Source organism: Carya illinoinensis, chromosome 2 (assembly GCF_018687715.1).
Source record: "Carya illinoinensis cultivar Pawnee chromosome 2, C.illinoinensisPawnee_v1, whole genome shotgun sequence".
Taxonomy (NCBI): domain Eukaryota; kingdom Viridiplantae; phylum Streptophyta; class Magnoliopsida; order Fagales; family Juglandaceae; genus Carya; species Carya illinoinensis.
In genome coordinates this window covers 15,154,304-15,168,012 of record NC_056753.1, presented here as the reverse complement: position 1 = coordinate 15,168,012, position 13,709 = coordinate 15,154,304, and the positions used below count along the sequence as shown (strand labels likewise).

Sequence of the window (13,709 nt, the reverse complement as noted above, 5' to 3'; positions counted from 1 at the left end):
ATAGAAATATTATGAGTATTGTGAAGGATTCAAAATGAGTCAAGTCAAGTTTGTACAAATTTTATTCACGAGTCTAAATTGAGTCAAGTCAAGATTATACTAATTTAGCTCGTTTAATATTCAAACTAATATTAGTAATTACGGACAACTCATTTATCAAATAAACCGAATTCAAACCGAGTTTATGCTAATCAAGCTCAAATTGTTCACAAGCAACTCTTTTCCGTTTGCAGCCTTCAGTATATCACAAGGACAGAGCTGGAGGCCCACTCTATTGGCCAAAAAAATAGTCGTAGAGAAGAAAATCTGGAGTGTTTACGGGAGTTACAGCTAGATCTAAGATTTTGGAGAACAATCTTGAAGGTTCATCCGAAAATCTGGTAAAAGCATGCTTTAAGGGATGAATATTCTTGGATTCTGTAGTTCTAGTTTAATAGAAATTGAGAAAATATATAAAAATAAAATAAAATAAACAAAGATTGTGATGCTGCAAAAACAAGAACATCAGCAAAGACCCTGAGTAAACCAATACATGCCTTGTGAAACATATCATATCTAGTCATACATCAACATGATATTAAGCTGAAGAACCTATGCATGTTTTTTAATATAAAGAGCAGAAAAATTGGTATTTCGAGAGTAAAGAGAAGGAAATCCCCTAGAGTAAACCTTATAGTTAGATCCCAATCATGAAACTCGCAATGACAGAACTTCGAAAAGAACAAGAAAAGGTAATAGCACACTATATATACACAGAAACATATAGATGCACTAATGGAAGCATGATTGTATAATTCATCAACCTATATTGATCACCATCTCAAACACTATCCTGAGACTTTCAGCCAAGATCAGGAACTGTGAAATGCTCATCGTCGTCTTCTGGGAATCCAATTCTAGGCTTCTTATAGGTCATGCTGGATTTATTGGGTCTGCCTGAGATGAAGTTGCTTGATTGTGACATTGGAAGCTGAGGAACTTCTGCTGCTGCTAAAGCCTCCTGAGGAATTTGTTCATTAAAAAGGCCCATCTCTGCTAACCACTCAAACTCTCCCAACTCTAGTGCCTCTTTCTGCACAATATAACAGGTGAAAATCCAATAGAAAGGGTGGTTAGAATGGCAAAACCAAATTATTTGAAATTCTAAAAATTGGGCATAGGCCTTCCTCAAAATGACCAAAATGCGGAGAATGGAAACCAAATCTTGAAAGAAACATTTTAAGGAATCGTCAATTAATATGAGACATTTTTATGTAGACATCTCCATTGTGCTTTTACCTAGATGCCTCTTTGAATCACAGTGTCTTTAGTAGTGTCCTAAGCATTTTTAACATAAAAGTACAAGTTTCATCACTAAAGTTAAAAAGCAAGATATATACTTCCTTATTCAGACTCTTATCATTCCTCCAAGCTCTCAAATTCACAGGAGTTTATGAAACCCAAAGCACTATTGAGAACCCTGATTAAAATTTGTTTCTCGATTGTCTAATACCTATTTTCTTATGCTAATTTCACATATGGTTGGTCAATTAAGGTTGCATTTGGGTAATGAGATGATCTCAGATATCGTATGAGTAGTAATGAAAAAGTAATGATAAAATATTGAATAGTAATGAATAATAGTATAAAATAGTAAAAAGTAATGATAAAATAATGAATAGGGTGAAGTATTATCATAAGACCCCACTACTTAGGAACCCGCATGCTTTTGAGCTATGTGAACACAAATATAGAATAATTACTAGAGCTATTCTATTTTCAAGTCGGTATGTAAAGCACATTACCAGCATCACTTACATGGTAAAATTTGATTTGTAATATTGAAATTTTCAAATTTTTCTTTCAAATCAAATTGTGTTATGTAAGCTCTTTACTAGGTATGTTACCCTCACTTGCTTATAAATAGAATTTTTCTAAGTTCTACGATAAGATATTGGATCCTCTTTCTTTTAGTAGAAAAAGTCAAATGTCCATAGCTTCTTCTGGCAATGGGATCCCCGAGTTTTCAACTATTATCATCATCAATAAAGATAAGCATGTCCAAAACCACCAAATGAGTAAAGATCTGTGGACTTCAAATATATCTCCAGTACCTTCTCAGATGAATCAAGATCAGAAAAATGCAACAAGTCATCAACACGCCAAGGAGATGTGAGGCTAGAAGCTTGCTGTGTGGGCGTTTTCACGGAGATCTGTTGGTTGTTCTGATTAGGAGGCTCCAAGCAACTCTTATCAGTATCCTTGGTACAACCGGCATTCAAAGCCACACGAATTCCAGTGGCGAGAAACCGCTGATGGTTTGCTGAAAGGCTACCAGTTGAATGAATTGGTTCATCACAGTCCTGGCAAAAGAGGGCTCTGTCTTCGACACAGAAAATGAAAGCTGCCTTATCCTGTTTTATCCAAAGAAATTAGAGAGAGAGAGAGAGAGAGAGAGAGAGAGAGAGAGAGAGAGAAACTTCAGCAATAACTTCGAAAAACACATTCACAACATAAACAACATCGTGATAACCCAGTGAAGGTACTGCAAATTACAAATTTGTGGTTGATTGGAGAGGCCGCCAATTCCAAGTCACTTTTTGCCTCTTTCCTTTTCCTTTGATCAGGAAGTTATAAAAGGATATACAAATCATCAAGAGTGAATAACCAGGTCAAATTATGCTTGGTCCATATGGTTTGCAAACAAAAAGGAGAATTACAATCAATAAATATGTAGTGGATAGTGAAATTATTTCATCTCGTTACAACTTTTTTAAATTTATACATAAAATATAATAATTAATTTAATATTTTTAAATTTTAAAATAATAATAATATTAAATAATAATATTTAAATAATATTTTTTTAACTTTCATATAAAATCATCTCTTCTTATCTCTTGCTGGCTAAACCGCGCACCTGAAATAAAGTAAATTTACAAAGTTCTCTCCCAAAATAATTGTGTTGTATCGTATTAGCTGGATTTAGGAGTTGAATTACCTGGCAGATGTCACATCTAGGGAGCTTGTTGGAGAGGCATTGGAGGAGAAGCCTCTGGTGCTTGCTTGCAAGCTTATTTGCTGCATGAACTTCAATGTCGCATTTCGCGCACAGGGCTGCCTCGTCAGCGCAACAAATCACGGTTGCCGGAGCTTTCTCACACACATCACACTGAATTTTCATTTTTCTCTCAGAAATTTTGGTAAATATAAATATCCAACCCCTTATATGTCTTATACTTTGGAGAGAGAGAGAGAGAGAGAGAGAGAGATTTCCTTGAAAGCTCAACTGCTACCCAGATAGAGAAGCGTTGTTACTACGAATCCCACCGACAGTGCCTAACAATCCCACAAAATTTCGGAGAAAATGTAAGCCAAAGAGAGTTTCACGGTAATCTAAGATTCTAAAAGCCCTTTTCCTTTTCCTGGGAAAACTAGTAAAAACCCTTCCAGAGAAAGCTGGAGCTTAACCAACAGTGAGGACACGGTGAAAGCCTGTCCAAGACGTGGGGACAGAAAGACGGACAGAGAGAAAATCTGAGTAGATAGAAGAAGAAGAAAAGAAAACAAGTAATTGGGGTGTGCGTTGCACAATGAAGATGGACGTATCTAAGAGGCTGCAGAGAACTGACGTGAGCGGTTAAGAACCCAACAACGTGAGGTTGTGAAGATAAGGATTCGGATCTTTCAAGTTTCAGTATCAAAACCATGAAAACTAGTGCTAAAATTACCCCACCTTGTGGGGTCACCTACCTCCCATGTCTGTGGCTTGAAGCCATTCGAAATTGAATGCCACCACCAATATTTTCAGATATTTAAGATCATCTTAACTACAGCGTGTGACGTAGTCGGCTCAATCTCCGTCGTCCAATCCAAGATGTTTCATTTTTAAACTCAAAGGAATTGACAGTGCACTGTTGATGCACATCAAGAGGATCTTCCGTAATTTCGTAATTAGTGGAGCTGATATGACATGCTGAGGATTTTTAGGAAGCATACTTAGTATTTGAAATTCCATTATTTGATTGTTATCTCTTTCCGAATTTATCGTTTTTCTAGTTTGTCTCTTCCTCGTTTTCGAGATTGTAGTCCTGGTTTAGATATTTAAAAGAGAATGAAAATAATGAAGGCAGAATTTTTTGGCCATTTGATGCATCGAATTATTTTTTATTTTTTATTTTGATGATAATCCAATTTTGCAGAGTGTATTATTTTTTTCTCCTTGACTTCGACGTGAGGTTGGACGAGGAGAGTTGGCACCAACTGCACATGCGGATTCAGACAAGCTAATGGATTCTAGTTTTCTTGATCCTGAAATCAATGTCTTGCTAACTGACAAATGCCCAGATCCAAGTTTTGGTGCTTGATAATGTTGGTGACAAAACTGACCAGTAATTCCATTCATAAAATCTATGAAATCTAGCTGAAGATAACGGTGACTTATATAGTAGCATTAACCGTTTGGCCGCTAATGGTGAATCGTGTGTTTTGATGAATTAGAAATTTTTTTAATGTGTTTTTTTATTAATTGAATAGTTATGACTTTTTACAAATATTCTTTCATTTTAATTGTGATTTTTTTATAAGTATTCTTTTATTTTAATCGTGACTTTTTATAAGTTTCTTTTCATTCCCTATATATAGGAAACTTCAACAAATTTAGTCACTCAAAACTCTCTAAAAAATTAGAAAAACACTTCCTCCTTCATTTTATATATTTATATATATGTATATATATATTTTGAGTTTTGACTATTCGAATTCAAGAGTCTACTTTTTTTTTTTTTTTTATAGGAAAACATACTTCATTAAATAAAACTTACAAAGTACTTGAATCACTCCAAAGAATATTAGAAATTACATCGGGATATGCTCCTCACCATAAACTAATATTCTGCACACTTAAACCAAACTTGGCAAGTGAATGTACTGCTGAATTGTAGCTTCTAATAACATGTTGTACTTGACAGGTACCAAAGCGTGTCATCAACTCCTTAGCTTCTCTAACAACATTACCAAAAGTAGCATGTGAAGATCCTTGGCTATTGAACTCATTAACCACCAGCAATGAGTCACTTTCAATCACAAGAAAAATTACCAAGATGAATGTAAAATTGTAATCCTCTAAGAATAGCTAAAGCCTCCACTTCAACAGCAGTCATAACAGAAAACTCCTTCTTTGCAGCAGACATTATTACCTCACCCTTTGAATCCCTGACAATAGCTCCAATTCCAACCATTGAACCCGTAGAAGAAAAAGCACCATCTATATTGAGTTTAAACACACCAGCTGGTGGGGCTTCCCATCTACACTACTGTCTAATTACTGAAACAGATTTAGTTTTGAGTTCTTTATAAGACTTCTGCATTGCTAATGCATTTCCAACAATGGACTCGACTTTAACATCCTTTGCTTCAAACTTCTTCATATTTCTTTTATGCCAGCAGCTCCAGCATATCAGAAAGAACAGTTCAAGCATATCAGGTCCCAGATTCAGTTGCATTCTCTGAACTAAATCAAGAAAAGTATCATACTCTCTTATAGGTACCCGTGAAGGGAAATAGATGGACCATACCTCTTTGATGGAAGGACAAGAACAAAGTGCATGTACTATATTTTCTGTTTCTGCATTACAGAAATCACATCCCTCCTCTGTTAACACCTTCTTCTTCAGTAAATTGGATTTAGTTGGCAGAATCCCTTTGGCAGCTTTCCAAGCAAAAATTCTCACCTTTGAAGGGATCTTCATATTCCAAATAGACTTCCATACCTTTCTCAACACCATAGCATTAGAGGATTCACCATTCTGTCTATTTGCATATAAAGAATGAAACATCCTATAAGCACTTTTGACAGTATAAATACCATTAGCTTCATTCTTCCAACATACTTGATCCTCCCCATCATGAGTAAGCACAATCTTCAAGATTTGAAGAGCTATAGGTGCTGTAAACAGAGAATTAATCTTTCCCACATCCCATACTCTTTGATTAGCAACAAATAAAGAGTTGGCAGTAGCATCCTCCTCACTGAGCCCATCTGCATTCTCACTTATTAGGGACCTATTCTGCTGTCTTAGAACAGTTTTAAAACCAGGAACCCATGCATCTTTCCATATCCTAACTTTGTTTCCCAAGCCAATCCTCCACTGACATCCCTCTTGCATTTTATTCTTTGTTTCCCAAATACCTCTCCATACAAAAGAGGGATTATGACCTAAAGCAGCATCAAAAAAATGTGTTGTGGGGAAATATCTAGCTTTAAAGATCTTGTGAAGTAAAGAATCTGTATTCTGCATTATTCTCCAACCATTTTTTGCCAAAAGAGCATCATTAAACACTCTTAAATCCTTAAAACCCATTCCCCCATTCTGTTTTGTATCACACATTTTTGCCCAACTCATTTAATGTATTTTTTGCTCTTCTTTTCTTTGACCCCACCAGAATTTTGCCATCAATTGTTCAAGATCATAGCACAAAGAGGAAGGTAGTTTAAAACAGCTCATTGCATAGGTTGGAATTGACAAAGCCACAGCCTTTATAAGTATTTCTTTCCCTCCAGCTGAAAGCATCTTCTCTTTCCAACCTTGTAACTTCTTCCAAACTTTATGCTTAATATCAAAAAAAGCCCTATATTTTGCTCTCCCAACCAAAGGTGGCAACCCCAAATATTTCTCCAATTGCTGGTTGTTTTGCACTCCCCAAAGCTGAAGAATTTCACTTCTAGTTGCAGGTTGAACATTTGTACTGAAACAATACCTGTTTTTGCTCTATTGATCATTTGACCTGAGGCAATCTCATAACAGTGCAAAAGATGTTGAATTCTCTGGTTTTCATACACATTTGCCTTACAAAATAAGATACTATCATCAGCAAAAAGCAAGTGTGATAGTTTAGGAGCACCTCTGCATATTCTTACAGGTGTGATCTCACCATTCCCTTCTGCCTGCTTGAGCAAAGATACAAGACCTTCTGTGCAAAGAAGGAACAAATAAGGGGATAAGGGGTCCCCTTGTCAAAGCCCTCTAGATGGAATGATAGGACCTTTTGGCTCACCATTAATCAAAACTGAGAAAGATACAGTTTTGACACACATCATCACAAGATCAATCCATTGAGTATTAAAACCCATCCTAGACATTACACTTTCAATAAAAGACCATTCCACTCTATCATAAGCTTTTCTCATATCCAACTTAATGGACATATAACCCTCTTTTCCCTTTTTTTTTTTTTTTTGTCTCAAGTAATGCATCACTTCATAGGCTATAAGAATATTATCTGAAATGATTCGGCCAGGTACAAAAGCACATTGTGAGGTAAAAATAACCACATCAAGCACTTGTTTAAGCCTATTTACTAGAACTTTAGAAATCAACTTATACACTACATTACAAAGGCTAATAGGCCTAAATTCAGAAATCATTTCAGGCTTGCTTTTCTTTGGTATTAGGGTTATAAAAGTATGATTTAAAGAAGAGGGAATTGTACCAGTTCTGAGGGCCTGTAGAACAGCAGAGGTGACTTCATTTCCTACAATATGCCAGTATTGTTGGAAAAAAAGTGGTGGCATACCATCAGGTCCTGGTGATTTTGTAGGGTGCATCTGGTTTAAAGCAGCTTTGACTTCCTCTCTTGTAAAATCTTTTAGTAACTCCACATTCATATCCTCAGTTACTCTTCCTTGCAGCCCTTCCAGGAAATTCAACTCCTCATTCGAATTGCTACTTTGTTGCTTTGATTGAAACAAATTCTGGAAGTAGGAAAGAATAAGTTGATTTCTATCCTCACCATGCTGCCAAATCCCATCTTCATTTTTCAGGCTTGTAATCCAGTTTTTATTTTTTCTTTGAGATGCTTTATGATGAAAGAACTTAGAGTTACTGTCACCACCTTTGAGCCATAATGCTTTTGCTCTTTGGCTCCACAGTATCTCTTCTCTTTCTAACCAAACCTGAAGTTGATCCTGAGCCTTCTTCATTTCTTCTCTTGTTATACTACTTGGTTCAGCTAACTGAATTCTTTGAAGTGACTCTCGAGCCCTTTTGATCTTCTGTTTCACATGCCCAAACTTTTGTCTGTTCCATGCCTCTAGCCCCTTACTGCATATGCTCAATCTGTCAATGATAGTACCAGAAAGCCTATTTGCATGAATTCCTTGCCAACATCTTGATATAACATCACCACATTCATCATCCTCCACCCACATTGCCTCAAATCTAAAAAGCTTGTGTCTATATTCATTCTGAGCAGAGCTTAGTACAAGAATGATACGCACATGGTCAGAAGATGTAGCAACACCATGCACAACTCGAAAATGGGGAAAACATGCTTTCCAAGAAGGAGTAGCAATAAACCTGTCTAGTCTTTCACTAACCACCCCATCTTCATATCTTCTGTTACACCATGTATATTTCCGGCCCTCAAATCCCAAATCAATCAAATTGCAATCATCAAGTACACTTCTAAAAGCTTGCATTAACCTCTCTGGTCGTGGCCTGCCCCCCAACTTCTCTTGTTGACTGAGTACTTCATTAAAATCACCACATACCAACCATGGTATATTTCCTTCTACCCTCAGTGTTCTAAGTAAACTCCATGTTTCCTCTCTTTTTTCAGTTTCTGGGTGTCCATACAAACCAGTGAATTTCCACTCCAACCCTCCATCATTCTCACTAATTTTGGCATCAATGTGAAACAAAGAGTAACTTGTTATAGATAACTTTATTTCCTTCCTCCATAATAATGCCACACCACCCTTCCTTCCATCACTATCCACTGCAAAACAGCATTCAAACCCAACTCTCACATGAACTCTTTCCATCTGTCTACTAGTCAACTTTGTTTCCATTAAAAATAAAACCACCGGATCTTCTCTCCTAACTAAGTCACAGAGAGCTCTAACTCCTCGTGGGTTCCCAAGCCCACGAGAGTTCCAGCTTATAGTTTTCATTGTTCTCGGCGGGGCTGCTAAACAGCCACCACCGTTGTGCTTAAACTGAGATCCTCACTTTCAACCATATCTCTCCTACTACGTTTTTTAATAGAAGAAATCAGTTGAGTAGAAGAAGCCTTCCTCTTACCTTTCACTTCTGTTACCAAAGACACTCCAGTATCTGCATGAGGTGCGTGACACATTCTGACCCACTTTCTAATAGGCCTGCCCCTCTTTAATTTTGGTTGTGTTTCGACCATAGCCTCCTCTCCTATGGGCTGAAGCCCACTTGTATTAATCATCATTTGTTCAGCCACTATATTAGTATCTTCATATGATGGATACTGAACCTTTTCCATTCTTTCATGCTTTGAGGAATCCTGCTTAGTTGGCATATCAGTTATAACACCCGGAGTCATCATAGCCATATTATGACATGCTACGTTATCTCCCATTAACTCCTCCTCCCGTAATTCATGCATAACAGAAACATCAAATAACTCATTCTCTTGTAACGTCTCCTTGTTCTCCTCTCTCTTCTATGTTGATTCCATACCTCCCAGCTGGACACCAGTGGCCTGTCGTTCACTCCCTGATGAAACTTCTGGTGTAGACTTCCGATGAGCTGAAGTCTGAGGTTCAGTACTCTCCTTCCCTTTGCGTTGCAATGATCTAGCACGTAGCCAAGGCCCAAATGGTAATTGATCAGCAACTTGTGTCTCTTGAGGGCCAGCAACCTCACAGTCTTTAAGTTGATGGCCAAGTTTGCCACACCAGTAGCAAAAGTTTGGCAAGCATTCATAGACAAAGCGGATCCAACATATACCATACTGACCCAGATTAACTTTGACACCATGCATAAGGGGCTGTGATATATCCATCTTGACTCTAATTGTCATGAATTCTCCCCATGCAGCCTCGCCTTGTTCACCATCAACCTCCTCCACAGTTCCTATCTTGTTACCAATAAGGCGTCCCACCTCCTCATTCATTGCATTTAACGGCATCTCATGTAATCTAATCCAGAAAGAAGCTTCTGAAATTCTAATTTTAGTTACCTGTCGATCACCTTCCAGTCGTTGCAACAGAACCAAGTTTCGATCAAATGACCAAGGTCCCTCACGAAGAACACGTTGCTTATCACGCTCGTCCACAAACTCCACCAGAGTAAGCTTAGGCCCCAAATCCTTAAAACTCACTTTATGAACTGGTTGCCACACTTTCCTCATCATGCTCTTGAGGGCCTCACGATTATAATACCGATCCGACAACAATGACATCACTAGACAACGTTCACCACGTAGAATATTTGGTTCCAAAACATTAGGATCCACATGAATCTCACTTCTCTCTTTCTCGGATAGAGACATATGTTGGTATAAGGATTCAATCTCATCTACCATTGAGACAGGAGACAAAAGAAAAAGAAGAAAAAACCTGCACTGGGACAGGGGAGAGAACCTCTACGCAGAGAGGATAAGAGTCTACTTTTTATGTGCACTACTAAAAAGGAGATTACCGAGACGGACATTCTAATTCCAAGAAAGTGTTCATCACAACATGCCTCAAGACTGATTTTCTCTTTCTAATTTACTTTTATTATTTAACTTATTCTCTAGTTTACAAAGTGTTCGTACACACATATATAAATAAATATATATATAATCCATATTTTCTCAACAATAAGAACTTGATGAGAATCTTTTTAAAAATAGGTACTTCAATTTCTACACAAAAGAAAGGCACTCTCTAAAAAAAACCTAATTCATTATTAAACTCTCCCAGCTCGTTGAATTTGTTTCCATAAACAAAATTAAATTTGATTTAATCATAAGAGTGTGTTGCTAGTCCTCCAGTATGCAATGGAGTCCTCTCGTGATAATTTTTTTTTTTTTTTGGCAGGCAGAACTTCACTATCTATCCATACAAAAAATTGAATACAGTTTAAGCCGTCTAGATGATAAAATATTTTTCTTTTATTAAAACGGCTAGACTTGAGAGAAAATTTCCTCCTCATCAAAGGGATTCTTGTTCATCCATGAGGAATTAATGGGGATAAATATTTGCCTATGAAAGATCTTAATCTTTCTTTCTGATCATATCTTCGTTTATCTTTATAATATATTTCCTACCTCCTCGTAATCGAAGTCAACCTTCCTCTGATATATATGATAGAAGTACAGATTGTACAAGGGCCAATTTACATGGACGGATTTTTATCATTGTTGTATCTGTTGTGTTATGGATGTGTTTTGTACTCTCGTCGATGGCTTGATCAACAACCTGTATTAAGAAAATAAAAGGGGCTCGGTGTGGTGGAGGACACCTCTATAAGTCAAAATAGAGTGTGTAGAGTGCTTCAATTCTCAGATTGTTAAGAAATTATCTCTGGAATGTGTTTTGACCTTTATTTATATGATCGAATGCTTGAGTGGAACGACAATCGAGTGCTTGAGTGGAATGACTTGTAGCTTGACATACTCTAATCCTTATTGGACTATGAACTGTTAGGGCCTCAAATCTACTGTCAGACAAAGGAGAAATTGATACACTGGACAAATATCTTGGATGGGTATCAAGCCTGGGATTGCTTTGCCCATTACGCTAATTAATCGCCATTAATGATGTTTGGACTCAAATTTCACATTAATGTGTTTTGGCAGTTGGAGCTACAGTTTTTGCTGAGTAGGCTCTGTTTTGGGTTCATGGGCCTTTGAGATGTGATTCTAGCCCCTTTCCTTTAAGCGAATATTTGACCTAACATAGTGTATCTCTTAAAAAGAAGTAGGTTTTCTTGGTCCATGTAAATTAGTGCATGTAGAGTGTATGCTTATATCATAGAAATAGGATGAGAGTGAGATGAGGAGTAGTTTGTATCTTTTCAATATGCACAAGATACCTCTTTAATGTTGTCTCTATTTGTCTTCAAAAGTTGCCTATCCTTATATTTTTGATGTGATAATTGTTAGCCTTGATAGTCCAACGTGCATAAGAAATTATTTTCTTGTCATATTTTGGAAAGCTTATCAAATCTTGAGATAGAATATTCTTATTTTTATTTTCCTTTTTAAATTGCATAAAAAATTCATAACAAGGTTGACTATTCATAAAAAATCTCACAATGCTTGATAAGACGTGTTTCGCAACCTAGAAACCGTGTCCACTCTAAGGAGTCTCGTCTACACCTTGGGTTGAGAAAGCTTGGTCGACCTCTTTGACTAAGGGAAATCACCGATGCTAAAATTAGTTCCCATGTATTAATAGTTGAGAGGAAAATTGATAGCGGCTAGTAAAGACTTTTTTTTCCTCTTACCATTGGATCATTTGCTTCTTGCCTTTTGTATCCCTCACACTCCCTAGGGACCGAGTCCCATCTACTGTAGGCCAATAGTCTTTCGATTGACCATCCTTAGGGGGGTCATACTACTGCATTTAATGTGGTAAACCTTCTGGACTCTGAGGCCATTATGAACTGTCTCAGGCTCATTCTCCCAAGCATTCATATCCGTGCATTTAATGCAACGTCCCTTGCCATGGGTCTAGGTGAACTTCCACTTCGAGGATGCAGGATGTACATCCCGCGCGGATGCCCTTATTGAATTTAATGTGATAACCCCTTTAAGGATCTGGGCGAATCCTCCATGACATCGTAGGTCTGGCCTTCGAGTTAACCATGAGGCCTTCCTGTGCTGCTAACTTCAGATGACCCCTTGTGGCCTCGTCATGATGGCCTGGTCCAATGCCCCAACCGAGCCCTTATTTCTTGGCATGAATTTTGGGTTCAACAGTTACCCCTCAGATTCTTGTCGCGCATTTGCATGATGAAAGTCTCATTAATTACTTTTCATCTCTCTCCTCTTTCTCCTCTTCTTCTTCTTCTTCTTCCATCTTCTTCCTTTTTTTGTTGGATGGCACCTACTCATTGTCGTGTTTATTTCCCTCGTATAGAGTAACCCCCATTGATTCATTTTTCCCACATTCTTTCAAACTACCAATTTCGCAGACTGTGCACGCCTCACTTCGCGATTGGTGACACATGACCCCTTGGGGAAGTCGCGCATCCCCAATCCTCACTCTTCCTCTTGGGATTATATGTACGGTCACCCTTTTATTTCTTCCTACTAGTCCCACTGGCCTTCACAAGGATCTCTATCCCACCTTTCCTCCATACCGCTAGTTGCAGTCCTGTGCCAGACTTACTTCCTTGAGCAATGCAACCGTTAATGGCTTCCAACCACTCCTCCCATGGGAAGGTCCATGGTGGCGCCTATGGTGGGACCACCAAGGAGACTTTAGATTTTCACCCCAAGCCATCCCGCAAGCAACACAATGAACCCAACAATGCCAGCTTTCCTAGAGAAAGGGAGTTCGCAGGACACTTTTAGTCTGCTATCACCACGGTGTCGAACCTTAACCTCGTGTGGGACTAGTGCAAGGTCCCATATTCTGTTAAGTTGATTCTATCGGGTCCACACTAGGGCATAGTAGACCTAGAAGTGGCCCTTTATGTCAACATGTTCTCAATGGGGCTGTAACTTCCTTTCTACCTTGCCATTCGCTAGGTTTTGGATTACTTCAGTTTAGCCCCATCACAGCTCCTCCAAATGCTTGAAGGATATTATTTTCATGATGGGTGGCATGGTGCTTAGTTAAAGAGCCCACGAACAACGAGTATCTGCACTTCACAACCCAAGAATATATCTACGCCCACGATATTTGTTTTCCACATATTAAGGAGTGGTACATGAGGTTCTTCTTTGTCTCTGGGATGGTAAGAGAGTTTTTAGCGGACAAA

The 13,709-nt window shown here is 38.0% G+C and overlaps 1 protein-coding gene across 1 annotated transcript; it reads right to left on the bottom strand.

The window, feature by feature from the left end:
* Window positions 1-521: 521 nt before the first annotated feature.
* Window positions 522-3,743, bottom strand: LOC122300161 (B-box zinc finger protein 24-like). The gene is made up of 3 exons (XM_043110621.1): window positions 2,981-3,743; window positions 2,094-2,393; window positions 522-1,072 (listed from the first exon to the last, which is right to left on the bottom strand). Exons 1-3 carry the CDS (start codon window positions 3,161-3,163, stop codon window positions 842-844), a joined length of 714 nt encoding a protein of 237 aa, XP_042966555.1. The 5' UTR covers window positions 3,164-3,743; the 3' UTR covers window positions 522-841.
* Window positions 3,744-13,709: the final 9,966 nt, after the last annotated feature.